Source organism: Crassostrea angulata, chromosome 7, assembly GCF_025612915.1.
Source record: "Crassostrea angulata isolate pt1a10 chromosome 7, ASM2561291v2, whole genome shotgun sequence".
Lineage (NCBI taxonomy): Eukaryota > Metazoa > Mollusca > Bivalvia > Ostreida > Ostreidae > Magallana > Magallana angulata.
In genome coordinates this window covers 22630818-22652518 of record NC_069117.1, presented here as the reverse complement: position 1 = coordinate 22652518, position 21701 = coordinate 22630818, and the positions used below count along the sequence as shown (strand labels likewise).

Here is a 21701-nt window from a genome sequence, read left to right as displayed (position 1 = left end):
TAAAACGAAGTAATTCTTCCTTAGTGACACGAATTGATATATTTGTCTGAAATGTACTGTTGTTTTAAGCCAATGATAATTAAAGACATATATTAAATAGCGTAGCATTGTTTTGTTCAAAACTAGTCCTTTATACATGTATTTGAGTTCGTGGGGGTCATTTGCAATTAATATATGATTATTTTCTAATTGGTGTTGGCATTCAATTGTTTTCATCCTTTTTACAAATCCTCGTCGGGGAAATTCCTATTCATTTCAAGTCAGATATGCATATCTGTGTTGATGAATTGACTTGTGTCAATGTGTCAGATAACAAACGGCACGGATGGATACTTTAGTGTTAAATAATTTGTAAATTTATGTGTTTGAATAGCTTTAAACCGCTTATCAAGAAAGAGAGAGAGAGAGAGAGAGAGAGAGAGAGAGAGAGAGAGAGAGAGAGAGAGAGAGAGTTTATTTAATGTTTCATATACAGTATGTTATATTGCATAAATTGATAGATCAGTTATGAACTTATAAATCCTCTTTAAAATGAAAATGTTAAAACAGTTTACACGTAAAGGTATACATTATCTACATATTTGTCATAAAAAATATTTTATTAAACTTTATATTGTATATCTTCATTTGATTGAGATATAATTATATTGATGACCTGATGTTACTCAATTGTCAACGTTAATAGAAATAATTGAGACCAATGGCAGAAAGGATATTGCAATTGTTTGTGCATGTACTTAAGACACATCATTGGCACTTTTAATGGATCAGGTTTTGTATAAAACTGTACTTTTCATAAATACTTGTAAAAACACACAATTTACACATTATTTCAAATATTCATATTTATTTATTCTTACAGCGCATTAAAAATAAAGAAAATCTTAATAAACATATACGTGTACAACGTCAAATGGTATAAGGTTATATCAATCTTGAATAAAAGACTCTCTTGTTGATTATATCAATGAATATATATTATCAAATCATTATCATTCAAGAAAAAAGTTATTTACATGGAAACAAAATCAAAACAATTTGTTTGGGAAACTAGCTGGAGCAAGGATCATGAAATGTCACAGACTTAAAGTCACAATAAAGTTATCCATCAATTACTTCTTAATCATAGATTTATATTTGAAATATGTAGGTAGCAACATCATTGGGAAGCAAGGTTACATCTTGAAATTTGTTTTGATGGAATAATTTATCTTAGATACTGTATAGAAATTCTTCAATAAGTCTGAAGATAGTTTCATGATCCTTGGGCAAGGTAGTAGTAGTCCAATACCTTATTTCTCTTCTGTCCATCTTCTATGAAGTTACCTAAAAATTATATTATCGTAGTTCATGTTTTTGCAAATTTTACAAAACATCATTTTAAAATGCCATGGATTTCGGGTAATTTACACAAAACCTATGCATATTTCCACAATGGACATTCATCACGTATATTAGTTTATTAATTAGTACATTATAAAACACGTGCGTCAAAAGAGAGTAAGCAATCTGTTACCAACTTCAACACAATAGTTCAGCTTGCGAAACCCGTATAGTACATAATACAAAAAACAGATGCATGCATGCTAAAAAGTGCAACATTTGCCGTTATTTTAGACAAACGTTTACTAATTCTGAAACAAACTACATGACGAAATTGTACTTTTCTCTGCAAATAGTGTATAAAGCTAGACGAAACAAGAGTTACACGCCTTCAGAAGGTATCTGCAATACAAATTACTCATTGTCAAACGGTTCTCCGAAACAAACAATGTGCAAATTAAAAGATTACGTAACATAAAATTGTTGAAACACTCACAAGTAACGGTTTCTTTTCAAACTTCATTAAAACTCGATATGTGGTCTATTATTAATCGCTTTAAACCAAACAACAGAAAATTAGCATATAAATCTTTACGCAGGTGGAAACCGTTTCCTTAATTTAGTTTTTATTATTTTTTTTACCAACTCTAGTAAACATGGAACATCCTGGTCGTGTCCAATTGCAGGAGGGTAAAAATAAATACCCTCAATTCGACGAGAGACATGAGAACACCGACTATTTGCATGAACAGTGATGTTCCCATATATCATGAAAAGTGTTCCTCCGACCGCAATATTTTTCTCGAGAGAGCTTCTTCGTCAAACATTTGCTACCACTTACAACAGCAAAGTGTCTACAATACAGAGACTGTTCCTTACCCATCTTAAACCTGCTAGGCAAAAACGCTTATGTGATCAGACATTCACTTTGAACAACTTCTAAATGGTTTTCAACATATGAGATGACGATTTTTAAAAGAAAGTAAATAAGGTAAAATAAGAATCATGTATAGCGAAAGCCAATGTTCTGGTGGTCTCCTATAATCACAGTTGTGACTTTTGTTTTTACAAATAGTGTGTTTGGTTAGAACTTGAACATCGTCTTTAAATTTTAAACCGTGCCTCTCATTATTACAAGTACGGTGTTCTAAGTTTGTTTTCTATTTGAACATTTATGAAAAACCTCGGTTGTGTTCGTAAATATGACTATACGATAATAAAGTAAAAAAAAAAGAAGCGGAATTGATTATTGAAAATAAAAGAACCTATCGGATAAAGATAGCAATGGGAAATGATAAGTTGACCACCAAAGAGATACAAAAACCACAGGCTGCGATTTAGTTTCTCAAAGAAAATTTTTCTCGTCAATTATCGTATTAAATTTCATCCCGAAAATCCATTAACGAAATATTTTCTTACAGTAATAAGCTTTCAAAGAATTAAAGATTTTAGTGAAGTACGAAAAATGTAAATTAAATGGCGCCAATTAAGAGGTGCATTGCTATGCATAAAATCACTTCCATCACAAGTTAGGCAGCTCTTAGAGTACTTTTTCATTTCGTCAGACGGCTACACCCATACCAAATTTCATCTTGGATATGATGTGTGATTGAATTATGATGGAATTATTCATACAGCTTTTTCGTATATATACTTTCTCCAGAGATCAACGTAACTAAGCTAAATGATTTTGCTCCGCTCCATACGCTTGGGAAAACGTTGATGGGAACAATTTTGCGTAACCGATTTAATTCCATGATTTCATAATTCAATTTTTAATGGTTTTAAAATTGAATCCCTTTATTTTTCATAAATGGTGCATGTCGTGCATGCTGATTTGCACAAACTGAATCAAAGTATTCAAATTTAATTCTAATTTAATGCCAAAATAATATCTTCATACTTTTGTAGGATAAAGCATTGGTTATGGTTTATTACATATAACTCACCAAGAAGTCTCGCACTAGAATATATGTTAGTCATCTACGTTAATGTATGTAGAAGTGTTTTGTACACAGTGTTACTAAGTTCTATTGTTTTGAACGCCACGAGATAATTGCTTTTCTCTTCATCGACGCATATCAACATGTTTTATATCTTTTTACATCTAATTCTAATTAGAATTTGCTTATGATTTATGCTGGGAAATACCAACTTGAAGTAGAAATAATTTGAAACATGAATATATGTACTTTTACGGTTGAAATTCTTCATCAAAAATATTTATGATGTACCTTTAACATTTTGCAAAAAAAAGTTTAAGTAGCATTAAAAAAAGATAAATAATCAACATAATATGTTATACTCAAAAGTGCTTCAACAATAGCAACAGTTTTAGCTTTTTTTATAATAAGAATGTGCCATTCAACTATTTTAAAAGTTCTGCGAAAATCAATAGATTGGTACAAATCTGTTAATTGCATTTTAAAATGATACTGTTGTAAACACAGAAAGGCATTTCATAGCAAATGTTATGTAAAAATATTCACCCGCGTCAATATGTGCGATATACATTAATGAATTTCTTACTTGCTTCAAAGAATGTTTCTTAGGTAACAGCCTACATCTATAATACAGTCAATTATCACATGCTTGGTTATTATTCTACCAGAAACTTTGTTTTACATAAAAGACGCAAAGTCTTAGACAGGGTCGCTTGACTTTTTCTTCTATTCTTCTTCCAGAAGCTTTTACTTAAGAAAAACCGCAAAAATGTAAGTATTTTTCATTACTTAAACCTTATTAAGAAATGATTTAATTGTTGTTGTTTTTTTTAAATAGAGGAAACAATTAGCATTTCTTTCATAATAAGTGACATCATTTTTTTTTCACTTCGACAATCACATAGTTTTTTTTCGCATAACAAAAGTATAAAAAAAACATTCATGTTCTTATCTAATAACTTTAAAATAGAACTTTTATTCAAATGTATGGCATTGTACAGTGATATATAATGAATTCGACAAGCTTGTGATAAGTTTTGAGTTTTTGGAAAGATTGCAAGACAAATCGCTTAAATATTTTATTATTTAATGATGTTTTCAAATTTGAATTTGAAAGTGACATCTTAAAAAAACTAAAGAATAAAAAAGTTAAAGGCACCATGGGGCGACAACTGCATGGCTCCATCTAAAAATAAATTCCCATTTACTTATGATAATATGACCTGTTCAGTTAACATAACTTAAACCTTTGAACAAAAGTAGCAAATGCTGACTTGTTATTGATTACCATAAATTGATAGGGTTTTCTCTAAAAAAAAAAAAACCTCAACAAACTTGATTTTAAGATTAATTTGTGTTTTAATATCTTCAAAAAATGTGCGTGTAGGAAGGTTTGACTGAAATGTGTCGGAATTGACAAAATCTAGAATTCATTATGTTAGTTTATGTCATATGCCATCATAAGCCAATAAAATACGATTATACGCATTATCATTTTTTTAACTAGCTTCCTGCTTTACCAACCCCTTGGCAAAGCCATGAATATGTTAATGGTCTTTTTAAAAATCTACAAGAATATAAAAAGTAATTAATTTTCAGTTTAAGTACTTCAAATATCCTCCAACGTTTTGGTCTTCTTCATATTCGGTACAGACTTGCAAAATACGTGCCAGACAGCAGACTAGTCAGAATGCCCCCAAAACAAATCTCCAATGACGTCGTCCTTTTATGGTTTAATCATAAGGTTAAGTACCCATCCTTAAATGACTCCTAATGTCTATTCACATCCAGGATGGCTCCAATGCTAAAATAATGGAAATCATGTGTTATTCATCGAATATCCTCAAGCTGGATAATGAGCTTTGTTCGGAGCGGTGTTCAGCAATAAGTGTATCGTTGAGAAGATAATAAGGATTCTAATGAAATGGTCAGTTAAACGGTTGATGATCTTGCTGCCTGTGTTAATGAGAATGCTAGAGCCCCTTATAACTAATCTCTGACTATATATAATGTTTTCGATATACAAGTACAGTGTGAAAGGTTCTGGCTAGTTGGGTTACTTCCCTGAGATTGAATAAAACAGGATTATCGCAAGTAATTGCATACAAAACGGACTTAGTTGTCCTATCTGAAAAAAGAAAGGAAAAACAAATTATCATAATTTCTGAAGCAGGATCGTATATGAATTTATCCTCATGGAGTCTTTGGTTTTTGTTTTGCCTCAGCATTATCATAGAGGCTCAGCTTGAGCTAAGATTTTTACTACACATAATTATTCTGTAAATTTTGTCTTCATCGTCCTGGAAACTTGAGAGTTTGATTTTTTTCACAAACGAAACATCTCTTTAGGTCGCTTTACGAGACGCATTGGACCATTAAACCATAATCGCAGTTAACTCTTCAAAGTACTAGTAAATCATGATAGTTTACCTTAATGCTTACTCATACTTCGTGGGTTTTTTTGGTATTCTTTAGTATATGTGAGACACAGTACTTATTAATACAATGATGTTCAAAACTAAATTGAACTAGTCCGGTTGAGCGGTGCTCTTTTTGATACCAGACTCTGCATCAGTTCGCTGCGAAACACAGAGGCAAGGGAAAACCAGATTCTAATCAGCTGTTGACGTTGATTGGGTAATGAGCCTAGAGAAGTCACTAATTAGCATTAAAACAAACGGGTGTTCCGCGACGTGACGCTGGCGTTACGCTTTTGCTGACAGGCAAACAGTAAACGATTACAAAATACATAGCTGGGGATTTCAGCGTCTCCTATAGGTTCTGGCAAATGCATGATGTGGCATAAAGAGTGTGGCGGATTTTTGCTCCGAAGAGGAGTCACGCTAAATTGTTTTATGTTGGAAAGTATTGTATGAAAGAACATGTCAGGGAAATAAATCTATCCTGTCACATTTAAACATGTTCAAGAATATTGTAAGCTCCAACCTCCAAACATAAGAAACACTTGAGGAATATCTAACGTCGATCAGATTCAAGAGTCCTTGACCCCCTTTTAATTCTCAAGAACAATTGATAATATTTCCATGCAGTAACAAACTCTAGTTTATATGATATTACACGTTGTGTTTATTCTGGTTGGTTTACGTAGACTTTGGAATACGTCATATAGACAGTGAAAGCCGTGATCCGATTAACTTTCCGCCATGCTTGTTTGTGCGTCTCTTACAAAAATACGAATAATCAACTTCAAATAAAGATTAGGTAATATTTTTAGCACAGGCTTGTAAAAACGAAACCAGCGGAAACCAAATATGATTTCAATTGCCGATAAGTTTGATATTCAATAATCATTAAAACAATATCTAATGAAAACGAAACGAGAAATTTCGCAGACGGCTTCCAGGAAAGATAAACTATATTACCCGGAATGCCTTGATTTTTATCGTAGGAGTTGAGAATAAAGCCAAAAAGCCTCGTTATAAAGTCCCGCTAAATTAATCCGACAAGAAAATGGTTCCCGCTGGGTGCTTTATCTGATAGGGTTGCGATTCTAAGTGATCCATCACTCGGTCTGAGATAAACATCCACTGCATTCACTTCCATCCAGTGTGAAGATGGACAGGTGTGAAAACTATTGTAATTGCCCACAATATTTTGACGGGAAAATGGTTTTCCCGAGTCGTCATTTAATTTACAGAACCCAAAGATATTTGCAAAATTCGAATGTTATTGTGAAGGGGAATAGGATTGACTGAGAGTCATTTTATTGTTGAATTTTTCAGTCAATAAGATATATAATTGAATTAGTAGTTATTATTCTAATATCTAAGCAAATAAGGCTCCAATGCTATGTCCGAGATAGATTTGATCAAGAATTGATATAAGACGACGATATTCATAGTATCATACAAGCTTTTGGTTGAATACTCATGCTAGAGGTGAAAGGAAAAGTATTTACATGTACCACGTAATGTGGAAGGGCTTGCTAAATTGCCTCGTCATGGTTAACCAAAAAAGTCCGAAATCTCTGCAACTATGCTAAGCCGTCATAAAACACTCACAAGATTTCAAAGTGCTACAAAAAGACTTATCAGAAAAGTGCTGCTCACGCCTAGCATTGCTTTTTTGTAGTAGGTAATAATTTCTGAATCGGAGCAGGCCTAGACCCGGTTTGATGATAGCTTTATGTCTTATCAAATAACATTGAGCATTGGAATTTTAATTGTATATTCTACATATGTAGTTTTCATATCATACAGTTTTAAGGTTCCTAAATATATTGTTTGCTTTTATCTGTTAAGATAATACACATCACGAGGTTTTAAATATGGAATTTAAGATATGATGTTATTTATAAATTTAAAAAAGAGTGTCCATTATAAATCATCTATAATAGAACCATTTTAACAGGAGCTTGGACTTTGGGTAGTTGTGTCAAACAGCATTGTGACGTAGGCCTGTCTGTTTCATTGTAGGCCACTCAGTCATGGCTCTTTGAAATCAACAAGATTTGTCTGTCTTTTGAGCTAAGGCTACGCAATCGGTTTATATTTCGCTTGAAACCAGCGTCATTTTAACTTGTTTTGACGCAAGAAATAGATAGTTACATCCTACTGAAAGTCCAAGGACTTGTTAAAACGGTTCTAGTACATATTGTTAAACGGTATTTAGATATGTATAGAAATTGATGATTATGATTTTAAATACTTATTTGCATAACATGTGAATGGTACTGAATGCTGTTTAATTCTTAAGGGATTTGTTCAGCGGTTTTTAGAACGGATAAATAGTAAATGAACTAGTTAATTCTGTACAAATGTAATTTAAATTCACAATGGAGCTATGTTTAAACATAAACAGAAACACCGCAATATTTGAGGCAGTCCCAAGAGAGAAGCCTTCTTAATGAATTCAATCAACGTGAGTAAACGGATTCAAAACATGCATCTGACCTTGACTTCCCGTCTGGAACCAAGCTGGGTTAACTACAAAAATCTGTAAAAATAAGTTAGTCTCGTTCTCATCAATATTTGATATAGCTAATTTTAACGATAAAAAATAATGTCGGTACAAGTTGTAAATTTCAATTCCATTAATTTGTTGTTCTTTCAAACTGCATGAATAAGTTTAAATTTGTGTTTGTTGTGGAGGTTTAAAACATATGAATTATGCATATTATTTATATTTATTAAACTAATTAAGAATTTTGAAGTTGAACTATGATTCTGCAAACCATATATCAAGATATATATGTACTTGCTTGTTTTATTTTAAAAACTTGATTGAAAGAATGAAAAAAGAAATGGATGATTAAGTGACCATTGGATTTGTACGGGGAATTTGTTACAGAGGGAGAGAAACCACAGAATATCTCCGTTTAAAATGTTTATAAGAGATCAAACGCATCTTTGACTTCTATCTCACACATTTCTTATCCGCAATGTCAATTCGTTGAAGGAGATTCCCGGGGTGCCTGAACCGCCTTTTTCACGGTGTCAAGTTACGTACTTCGTGCACTCTTTGAGATAGATAGGGAATTAACTTACCAGATCTCGGTCATTGTTACGATCCATTGAGGCTCGAAGAGAAAAAAAGAGTTTACCATGCAAAATTTTTTACGAGAAAAAATCAAATCACATATTTAAAATATATGAAATTATAGTTATCTTTCAATAACACCTTTATTAGCTTGATGAATTTTGATACCCTGGAAATTTAATTATGTTCGTGCATGACATTATAGAAAGATATCTCTAAAATCGAAATGATATATTTGATGTCTTGATCATAATACCTTTAATGCTACTTAGATCGTTTCTACTATATTAATTAAAACGATATTTTGTTAAAAAGGAGGACAATTATAGAACTTTTCACAAATAATAATAGAGTAGCTTTGAATCTATATGATTGTAATTACATGTATATTGTAGTAGATTTATGAATTTTCAAAAACTGTTGTTTATATTCCAACTATAAAGTACGTACTGTCTTTTAACGAAAAGGTTGAAAGGCCTTGAATTTGAAATCGAAGGCTTGAACTTATAAATAATAATGCTTGGCGATTATAATCTGTATCATCACACTGTTTCTCTTTACAATGTGACCACTTTTCTTTTCAAATCCAAGTGGTTCATTTTATTCTTATTCTTCGTATTAAGCAGGTTATAGATAGGTATTTACACGAAGGTACATAATATGCTGTGTAAGAGATTAATCATTGAAGAAGAAGCACATATTTTTCCTCTCTGCGTAATCTTATCTTTTGAACGCTGTTTTAATCAAAACGAAACATTCGGTTTTCACTGCTAACGAACCGGAACTGACATGGTGTTTGAACACCAATCGCAGACATATCCGGTGAAACTCGTTCTGTCGTCTAGTCGCCCAGACATATGGAAAATGTGATATCTTTTTTAACATAAACAATAGAAAATAGATCGTCAAGATTATGGGGGAAAGTAAAACCAGAGAGCAAGCTACTGTAGGCAATACATTCATTCATTTATTCAATGCTGAAGTCGACTTATTTGGGAGTACAACCGTTTGTTCGAATTTTATAAGTCAACAATCGACAACAAACATACCCGGTATGAGTTCAGAGTGTTCGAAAAATATGCGATGGAATAATATAAAAAAAAATAATGCAGAATTATACATATGACATGTATATATATATATATATATATATATATATATATATATATATATATATATATATATATATATATATATATATATATATATATATATATAAACGTTCTCATACTTTACAATAAAGCTCGATCTATGCATATTCTTTCAGTGGGAATATTTAAAATGAATCAAATCAACAACAACAAAAAACAACTTTAAAAAAGGTATTTTGACCAAGAGGCCACGATACGTCATAAGATAAGAAATATGTTTATTGCAAATCCAATGCACTTAGTATGACATGAGTTATTGTTCTCCGAACAGCTTAAGTATTTAAATGTAGCACGAGTTAAAATACAGAATTATCTCAAAGACCTATTTGATAAAAACAAATGTAGTAATAGAGATAAAAGATTCAAGAGTTTTTGTATTTTTTAAGCTTGAATCATTTGAATGTAAAGTTCTGAAAAGTTAAAAGCCCCGGAAGAATGAACTGGAAAAATGCGCAGTTTTTCAAAGAAAACGTGTACACCTGCTAAAATAATTTTTTTCCCTAAATTTCGTAACTGTAGAAATCAAACGAAAAGTTAAAAGGAAATATGTGCGGTTAAGTATTTTTTGGGTTTGTTTATTTTTACTCTTTTGATGAAAGAATAGAGCAGATTTTGATATAGCACACAACACTTTTCTTGACAATTGAAACCTTACTAGTATTCATAACTTTAGACAAATATAAAGTTGGCATCTGCAGATAAACCGGTGAAGATGGTTTGAAAAGGACAAAGCAATCGTAATGCGTTTCTTAAATCAAACAAAAATGTTCTTCTTTACCTACTTGCATAAAAATATGTTCTCTTAAAAAAAAATGAACTCCGTTTTGGATGCATAGATTTGCGCACGGGCGTGCATGCACTGATTACACGTGTCTGCCGGAATGCCAGTATTATCATCTTTAATCAATGCTAGATAATATCCATTGTTTTGACAGCCATTAAAATGTTTCAAAACTTTTTAACCCTTATCACTTTCTTGGAGAAAGCTTTCCGAGCACGTCTTTGACAGAATCTGTTGATGATCTGTGTATATGTGCATTTACAAGGTGCCGCCGACGAGTACAGGTCGAAACCCTTCCAATCATTTAAGATAGTTAGTTGAAGGATTTTGTCTAGTCACAGAGCCAGGCAGTTTAATTTTTCCTAGGTGAAAATGAGCATTTTATCTACTAAAAAGTTGAATAAGTGAAATCCGTAAAATTCATTATACGATATACTTTTACAAAAAGCAATGAGCACATGATGAAATGTGGGTGGAAATGATCATTGAAGCCGTATATCAACAGACATTCAAGTGAGTTGAATTTAACTTCATCAAAGATCATTGTGCCAAACTAAAAACACTGAATTTACACTTTCTTCACCAAACAATTGAAATATCAGTTTTCAGTTTTTCAAGTTTAGTTTTATTAATACATTTGTGATATTCAACACACATTATGCGATATTATGAACAAAAATTGTGTTTGGTTTCGTTAAAATTCTGACGTGTATAGGTTGCAGCATTAAGTATTCAAGGTTTTTATTTGTCTGAAGTTTCCTTGCCCCACAAACTGACAAACACTTGGTCCCGTGTTCAAACCCTACAGCAGTTTTCTAAACAAATCGGCTTTTATGAATAACAAATGACAAACTTAAGTTTTTTTTTCGAAAACTGTTTTGCATTAATAAGGAGTATTGCAATTTAGAAATTTGCAAATTCGAATGCCTACCAGCTTGGAGACAGTGTGTAAGGAGATTTATGAGTCTGTTCTGGGTGCATTCATTGCTACCAACGAGGTATATAACCTAACGCTGTTACATCAGCTAGGTTGGATCAAGCTTTGCCAAACATGTTCCCGTTATAAAAGAATGATTGGTCTTTGTTAGCATATCTAAATGATACCAAAGAGGCTTGACTAGCAACAAGAGGCAGCTAAAAGATAATACAGGCGTCGGACAGAAATTGTTTTTGTCACCACATACACCCCGTGGCGTGAATACAGTTATTGAAGAACAGGCGTATTCCAAGGATAAAACACTGTTTCATTCATAAAACTATAACAAAAATATAATAACTTACTAAATATAAGAGCAAGCCAAAGGTTGCCATCTTCTCTTCCATTGGATGTGTTATTGGCTGACCGTTGTGTTTTCGGCATTACATCTTCAGAAGATTAGAAGATTACGTAACGCGTGAACGAACTTTCAACTTATTCTTTTATGCAATATAAATAGTCTTTTATGCCTGATAGAATGAATCCATGTGCACTCTCAAGGTTTACAGCCACCTTGTCCAATCAGCTGTGAATATTTCTACACGGTTCCAAATTTAAACAGACGAGGAGTCTGTCTCAAGTGTTTTCTGTGATGTTAGAAATGAAATGAAGTTAGAATATTAATAACAACAATTATCCAGACTCTTGGATTACTTCTGTTGATCTATATAGTTTAGGTAAGTCTTTATATATGAACATTTATTCTATGTACATGTAATATCTTATGGCTTGTTTAATTAAATTTAAATCTGTCGACTATTGGTGGGAACAATTTCATTTTCGATCTGTGAATTCTTAAGATTAGATAACGAATTTATATTACTAAAAGGTATCGATGAATTGTTAAAGATAACTTGTAATAAATACTTTTTTGTTCAAAATTACTTGTAATGAATCCTTACCTTTATGAAAATGCATATGAAATCATCAACCCTTACAAAACCATTTTCTATCTACAATTACACCAATTTAGGCAAACCAAATATTGATCCGTAATACTTTTTAAATTTTTTATTTAAATTAACATATTTAAACAAAAACATTGAATTGATTACAGTGTTTATCCCAGCCAAAAACACAGACTGAATACTCACGATGTAAGCATTTTTATTATTACCAGTATCACATATCACCAATTGTACATACGTTCATTATATGTTGAGTATATACGTCACAAATCCTATGCATGTTGAATGTTGAATAACAATTTGTATACCTTTTCAGTGCTGCTAGCTTCAATCATATGGAATTTTGGTGAGATATGATATTATATAGGCATCTTGAAGAAAAGTAATAATTTCATTTCGTATTGTAACGTTTTTATCTAGTATACATTTACTTATATTTTTAATTTGAAATGAATATTTTGCATTTTCCTCAATTTGTTTTTTTAAAAGAACGATTTAATTGAAATTGTAATTGCCGATAGAATTTGTTATCAGGCATATACATTGTAATTAGACTATTTTAGCCCTATAATTTCAATATTGGATAATGTATCAGGATATATTGGGAGTTATCTATATTTTCGATTAATATTAAAAGGGAAGGATGGGTAATATTTGTGAAATAGCTTTGGGTCCAGTTTTATCTTTCGATTTGATCTTTATCTTAATCATCTTGACTTTCATGTATCTTATACTGCCATGCCTCATTTTTAATAACTGATCCGTTCATTTCTGTATTGACGTCATTTGCCATGCAAACCGTTAGGGCGGAAGTTGTGTGCATTATCAATTCTTTGACACGTGGATTTAAAAATTGAGTTAAGTGAAATTATTTTTAAAAGAAATTTCTGACGTACCAGATATGAAAACATTGCAGACTCCCTTTCAATGAGACGTAACAGAGTCTTCTGAATGTTTAAGAGCTTGTGGATGTACACAAATAACCACTTTGTATTTTATCCTCTACGTAAAGCTCTGTAACCCCGTACATAAAATGCCTTTTTGAAAATGCAGAAAGTGAAAACTTTGAAAAGGGAAAGGTTGAATCAGACATTTAGTGAAAGGGGTTAACTTGGTTCGACAGTAAAGTATCTGAAAGTTTATGAGGATTACAAACTGCTACTTTGTAAATCTTCACTCCAAAGGGTTGGAAAATGGACTGTAAGACATTAGCTACGGATATCTGAATGTTTTTTTTCAAAAGGGTAAAAGTAAGACATAAAATATCCTATACACCCAAGAGGAAGAGGGCGTAGCACTTTAGAATAAAGCCATTAGAAGTGGGGCAGTAAAAACTGAATGAAGTATTGTATTTTCAATTGGGTACCAAACTTCCATAATTTTAAGGATGATGGTTACTTAGCTTGCAACAACTTTATAATACTTTCACATTTATGTCGTATTACTCTAACCGCGCCTGTACAGTACATGTATACTTATCATAAAAACATCGAATTAACAGAGATGGGTGGAGTTTTGATCAATACGTGGTCTTTGTTACAGTCAGATTTGCATTATAACATCTTAATCTGAAGTACAATGTTTACAATCTTGATTGCTGAACAGTGAAAAATTAAGGATTTTCTTATTTGTAAAACCAAATTTCGTCTGACGCTAGTATGACACAAATCAAAATTTAAGAACTTATTTGATTAAAGCTCTCAGATACTACATATCTGGGAAGTGCAGTTATATCTTTAAATTTCCCTATCACGTCGCATATTTTTTCTGGAAAGTAAAATTCCTTTGCATTCAATAAGATTATTGATTCAATTCCAAATCATATACAGTCAAAAACTTGCCAATCTTTTTTTTTCATTTCAGAGGTAGAACAATTAACTATAAATGACCAAGACCCATAAGACCTATTTGTATGCTCAATTGAATCCCTATAGATTCTTTGTTATTATGACTTAAGTATCTTATTTGCATGTTTTATGTATTTTCATTTTTATCACTGCAAAATATATACTTTACACTAGTTGTTGTAATAATAGATCTTTTTGCCAATAAACATTTTAGAAGTAACAATCATGACTATTGCATATAATTGATGTCATGACGGTTAGTTCTACATAAGTAAACTTAAGATACTTTATTTCAAAACTTGAAATAAGTGTTTACAGCAGTGTTATTGCGTCATTTGTGGTCGTTATCATGAAAGTGTAAAATTGTTATGTAATGTTACACGAAAATACATAAATCATGATCTCAAAATTCTGCACGTACATTGTTTTAACTCTTAAAAACTCCCCATTTAATCTGACAAAAAAGGTCATAGAATTCAGTTGGAATTTGGGAAAATATTGACTGGTATTGCTCATTCCTCGAGTTTAGAAAAAGCGATGTAGGATTCATTGTCGGGAACTGGGCAATACTCCCCTGAAGCAATCTCCCACCAAAGCAAATACAGCACAGAACAAATATTGTCTCCCTCATTTGTATTTTCATTTAGGGTCGAGGATTACTTGAGAGCAAAGTTATGAATAAAATGAAATCTGGATAAGTGTCCATTGACCTGTGTAAATTCAATCCTAGCAGCATCATTTGTACACATCCTCCACGCTGGAAATATGAATATATTTTATTATGTATTGCTAAGAATTGTGCACAGGTGTTCTAAATTGAAACATTCTGTATGCATGCTACATTAGGGTCTTAGTATTCGACATTAGATGTACACGTTTTTCGCATACATATCTTAAGTATTTCAACTTGGGTTTTGACCAATTGTGACGTGTGGCATATTTCTCGGGCAAAATGTAAGTTCTTATGAGTTTTAATCCTTGAAATTACGTATCAATAACCTATTGATTCACATGTTTTACTTAATAACTAAATTTTAATGAGAAGATAAAAGAATGTAGAAAGCATATTTAGAGTGCATTAATAATAATAACATTGCTGATGAAACAATTAATTCATCCTTACAAAGGAGATGATCAGTTGCTTCAAAATGATAGAAGACAGATCTTTAAAGTTTAATCTGATTTAATTTCTCTCCAAATTAATCTCCTTAAATTTGTTCACGTTTGCGGACAGTCTGGAAACTAAGTTCAGTTTCTGTCAAGTTCAATATACAAGGATGAAAACGCAATTTATAACGTTGTTTCTCTAAACATCAGATAACGGATTTAGAAAAATAAAATTGAGATATTGAGACATTACAAGACAGAAGATCATAGGCACACCTCAGATTACAGCAAACATTTAAAGACGAGTTTCGTTTGAATGTGCAGTTTTTGTGGTGCATCATCTCCTAAGCCACAGGAAAAGATTTATCTCGTTACGGTATTACTTTAACAGAAGTTCTGTTTCCCTATCTTTGCTCCCTTCAAGTGAGCTAACACGGCGTGTATCTTAGAGTATGTCCCGGTTTTACCTCTCTTCTGTTGAATATAGACAAACAGTACAGTGTCTTCCAAATCGTTACTAGTTATGATCTGAATAATGAATGAGAGGAGAGTGTAACTGGGATTAGCGCTTACAGATAATATTTTCCCTGGTCATCCATACAAACATCACCGCATCCGGTTGTGAAACAAAAAAATAAAACCAACCACCCAAAGCTGCGTCAGGCTTCCGAACTTTCTTGGAATTTTAAAGGAGTGAAGAAGAAGAGTATCAGTTTTTGTCTCTTGGTTATCTTAAGAGTGTTCAAAAGCTTGGAAAGTAAAAGAACTATTGCCACACTTCAAATCACTCCTGCGTGAGTTCCACTCTGTGGTTTGTATGCAAGTACCACGAAAAGGTGAATTTTTCAAAACAGCTGTCGCCGCTAAGGAAAGAAGGCGCATGCATTTTTGCAAGGATAACTGGTTCAACACGTGTTGGCTTTTTTTCTTACCACTACAAAAAACAATATTCTTTTCTACATGGAATATAAATTTTTCATTTTTATTTGATAAATATGGACTATACCTGACGGATTTAGTATGTTTCTAGTGTGGGTGACGCGCAGGACAGACCAGGGTCAAAAGGTGAGTGGGAAACGCGTTTCTACTGCAGTTACAGCAAGCCTTGTATAGACTTCCCCTAATACAGGTTTAGACAGCAAGTTTTTTTTTCAACCACATGAGAGTCATATTAAAGGATGATGTCGAAACAACGAACTATTTTTAATGATTTGTCATAATATCTATATATATAAATATAAATTACTCGTACATTTGTATTTTAACAGTCTGGTGAACTATAGGAATAAACTAAATAAAACACTAATAAAGTATAGTATTGATTGTTCAGTAAATAATGCTATTTTGATAGCAAAAACCTTATAGCTACAGTCAAGCTGAGACAAGATCACGTTCAGAGATGTTTCAAATCGGTTTTTAATATACATTCAATACAAGACAGGTGTAGCCAATCTTAACTCGTTTTTAATTTACTATAGAGAATTATGTAATAGTTTAAAAAAAATTATATACAATTCCAGATGAAATATATCTTTCAATCGCTTTGATACCATCATCTAGTTTAGTTTTTAAATAGAATCTGATCCACATAATAAATAGTATACTGCTATCAAATCTCTGATAATCATATGACGTAATATCATTCTTCTGTAACAATATTTCGGTAAATTGGGAGAATACTTGTAAAAGATAAATTCTTACGTACATTTGCATTTAGACAAAAACTTCTCGATAAGACACCAATACCAGTCTGGAAAAGAATGAAAAAATAGAATTCAAAATATTTTTAAACAAAACGAAATCAGTCATAAAACGACAGCATAGAGCATAATTCATAGATAAATATTTATCGTTAAATCACCAAAATCTTTTTCCATGTGGTGAAAATCTCGGACTATTTTTTTTCGGATGAGCATAGATACACCGTGACATATCGACTATCGAGCTCATCCTGTCTTATCTGAGATTTTTTTTCGACAACCATTAATTGTTTATGCTGGGAAGGCTCTTGCTTGTGTTATTATGAAAAAATGGCATGTGGTTCTTTGCTTTTTTAAAGAAAAAAATATCGCGGTTAAAAATAACCCAATCATCAACGTTGATCTAAGTGAATTAATAAAAAAAATAAAACGTATTACTGAAGATCTAGAGAAATCCCGTTATGATATAATTTATTTAGATTATGGGTAAAACTTTAGCACGAATCATTCCTTGCACCTATTAGCATGTGGTATGGCTAATTACCAAGGATACATGCAAAGTTCCTAACTCGTTAATGTGATAACCCTGAGCTTGGAGGAATTTCGATTTCAATGAAGCGTTCACTCATAAATCTCACGATAATATACTTTTGCAAAACATTATTCCATATTTCCATCTGTTTGCAAACGTACAGACAATTTGCTACCAGACTAAAACCCACATTTATTCTACCTAATTTAAGCTCATAAGAAGCGCGTAATTGATCTCTTGGTGTCAAGTTAAAATTAATGGCATCCATTTATACACTCATAATTATTGATATGTTCAACATTAAATAAGTATATACCATGCTGTCAGTATGGATTTGACCTTCGACCCTTCTTCCAGTTTATATAGTTCTTTGTTGTAGTTATTGATTTTATGGTCATTGACTAGGTGTTTTCTTGAATTATTAAGAAGGCGGTACGTGCATGCATTTGCGGGACTCTCCCAAAAGATGGGCATTTAATGCATTTCAATAAAACACGTGGGGTTTGAAATCGAAACATGTGTACCTTAATGCACCTCTGCTTTCTCTTATGATTCATGTTGAATTATGAATCACCTCTGGTGATTCAAAAGGTCTTGGACTAGTAGTTCTCGTTTTGACCATATTTGAATATTTCCAGACTTTATTTAAGCCTTCAGGTATATTTTGGTCCTACTTGTTTTAAACGAATCTTTGTAAATTATCACCTGATTTGTTAAGAAACGTCATAAATATGACATAACATGAAATATCATATCGTTACCGGCCTTGCTTTTTACTTCCTTTCAAAGGAAAAAAGTGAATTATGACTATAAGAAATAAAGTAAATGACGAAAAATGCATTATTTATTAAGTAGACTTAAGGCATGCATATCCAATCAAGGTTAACTGCAATTCTGACCGGAAGTAAGACGTCTAAGACATAAAAAAACAAAGGATAATCTCAGAAATTGATTTTTTTCTGTATTTTTTATTACGCATAGACACGCTGGAACCTACGCCAGATTGTGGCAATGATTATCATTCCCAACGAAGCGCTTTCATACTACGGTCCTCGGAGTAAATGACAACGGAAACCCAAGATGCTATTTTTCAATCAATGAACAATCTGTACTTCCGATCCGTCGATCTTTATATCCCTACCTGCACATTTGTTATGTCGCGCAAATCGAAGCAACTACTGCCCACGGAAAGAATTGAATAGTTTGTAAGAGGGAGAGAACAGACTGCAGAGGATGAAGGCACGACAAAGCAATTAATTACCTTAAAACTTCATCTATCCTCTGAAAGCACATTTGCTATTTCTATTTCAACTACCACAGTTATTTTTCTTTGTGATATTAAAAAAATACAAGAAATCGACTCTGTGTCGTATCTTATCGTTGATAATGGTATGATTTGCCGGATGATATGAAAATAATTATGCCTGATCAAGATATAAATTTATTTAATACCATCATCGTATCTCGTCGATTGCTCGACAAACATTAATTGTGTTTGTCTGGTTTTATTATAAAGGAAAGAAAATTAAATCTGTATAAAGAAAAGGGATTCTTTCGTAGTTCTAAAATCAAGATATAAAAAAGTTAATTCTTTTAAATTCACTTCAGATATTTTGTATAACATCCTTGCCAATTCTCTTTGAATGCATCATTAAAACTTTATTTAATGAGGCCAAAACAAACTGAATATCACGCAGCACGACGTCATACCAACTGAAAAGTATCACGTGCGTGTATGATACATGTACCATTCCTTTGAATAAAACTTCTCAAATCGTTACTGGAAACAGACAAAAGTTATTATGAGATAAATGATAGTAAAAAACTTCAGAACACGTGTTTTCAAATTGATGCAAAGAAGCATCTTCATATATCTTCTTCCATCAATTACAAATGCATTAGAGTGACAGAAAACTTGTACTTTTCTTGGCAGTTACGTAAGCAAGGTGGCAGAAACGGATTTATTGTAAAAATTATGAGACAACTGGTCTTTCATTATAGTTTGGAATTTCGTCCAGATTTTGTTGACAAATCAAAATATATGTAAGATGCCTTTCAGTTGCACTTCGATGGCTTAATTCTGCAGAACTTGATTATCTTCACCTATAGTTTTGGCAGAAACGTTCACATTGTCAGTTTACGAGACCATTATTATTGCCTGACCCCCTACATGTGTTTCACTTTGCTTTAAGACTGTTTGGGAGTGTTTTTATTACACGTCGTTTGGCAGATTTAAGGTATAGTTTACATCTTGTGCGCTTTGCATCTGTCGCCTGTATATGATAACATTTCAAAACTTTGAATTGCGTTGATTGACTGGGATTTTTTAATGTCTTTTGAGGTGTTAGGAGTATAGTTTCAAGGATATGGCTCTGTCATCGGTATCTGCAGCATTGTCGGCAACTGACTGCTTCAAAGGCCCCACCAGTTGTTAAGAATGGTATTAGTACGATATAATGTTAATGCGATCATTTTTCAAATACCCAATACCGTACTGTAAAAAAGCTGTTGCATGATCGGGGAACATATTTTTAAATTAGAAATAGACAGACACACATTAAGCAAATTAATTGTTTGTTGAGGAAAGGTACAAAATTGGTCTTTACTGCAACAAACAATTTCAGACGGGAATTTCTATAAATACGAGGATAAAAAGATTCTGTAAATATTTGAGCAAGCGTTTTACACCAACCAACTGTTCCTATACTCGACAAGAGTTAACCGCTGCAAGAAAGATAACTTTTGTGTGCTTACATCACTGGCTTGCTGTGGTGTTGCATTGGCAACAGCTATGAACAATTGTTTGAGTTAAGCACACAACTAATTGAAAATTCAATAAATCTTGTGGATGCATTTAGATGCATTACGCAGGCATTTAAGGCATTCATATCCCAGAACTTAAGGATGCATGATTTGTGGTCGCATCTTTTAACAACGAAGACGTCACGATAAAGTACACCCGGAAGATGTGGTTTATCTGAAAAGCTTTTTCTACTTGTAATGATCAATACTTTTTTTAATGTTAGAAAAAATAAAACAATTCAACGATAGATGCACAGTTAATTTTGATATTCTTTGAAAATGATTTACGCTGTATTTTAATGAAAATAACGAACTCATGAATGCATTCATGAAAATATAGTTAAAATTCGATACAATTTACATAAATTAATGAGTTAACTATAATTAACTCATTTATATATATATATAAATTTAATCAAGCTTTATTTATTCTTTTCGGATAGTAAAACTCAACTATCAATGTTTAGATGCTATGCTGTTTAATTGCATAATTTATTACGTCTACGTCATTAAAAGTGGTTTTTAAAAGAAGTCTCGTTTAATACCTCAACATAAAGTTATTTTCCCATGTCTCCCGAAATATTATGACGAGAAAACCTTAAAACCGTCTACATGACAAACCTGTTAATGAACAAACACCGCCATGAATATGGCCTTTGATTATTCCATCTCATTATTTGTCTTAAGATAGTGGAAAGCTTAAACTGGACTTTTTACGTCAATTTGTTTGAGGAAGAACCATAAAACTGAAATTCCAAGACGATGGAGATCTTAAAAGCTATCGATGCAGATTTGATTGCCTTGACTGAGCGCAACATCACAAGCGCCGATTCCTTTTTTTAGTCCCACTTAAGTTATTGCTAATCGCATTAACTAATGTACATATTGTGCATCTGTTATGAGAACAAATATGGGCATAAAACGGGCATCACAAATCTCTTAGTACTCGGGCAGGAGTTCGAGCCTGATGACGAAGATTGTCGTACACGTCACCAAAGCTATCACCGCTGACCCAATCTGACTGATTGTCCAAATAAAAACCCAGATTTAAACCGATGACTTGAGGGGAAACCGCCGCCTTTGTAGCAAATATAAACTAGCTGCTTGATCGATAAACCGAGTGATTAATCTA

At 32.4% G+C, this 21701-nt stretch overlaps 1 protein-coding gene across 5 annotated transcripts in view; it reads left to right on the top strand.

Moving 5' to 3' along the window:
- The first annotated feature begins 4019 nt into the window (after nucleotides 1-4019).
- LOC128192471 (innexin unc-9-like) overlaps nucleotides 4020-21701 on the top strand; it is a 59348-nt gene continuing 41666 nt past the window's right edge. Inside the window, exons 1-3 of one of the 5 annotated variants that reach the window (XM_052865171.1) lie at nucleotides 12146-12350; nucleotides 12731-12770; nucleotides 12898-12927. In XM_052865171.1, coding sequence (XP_052721131.1) covers nucleotides 12917-12927 — 11 coding nt within the window. In that variant the 5' untranslated portion in view covers nucleotides 12146-12350; nucleotides 12731-12770; nucleotides 12898-12916. Of the gene's footprint in view, nucleotides 4038-12145; nucleotides 12351-12730; nucleotides 12771-12897; nucleotides 12928-15638; nucleotides 16601-21701 lie in introns of those variants that run through there. The other 4 variants (XM_052865173.1, XM_052865174.1, XM_052865177.1 and 1 more) reach the window with 4 other exon arrangements.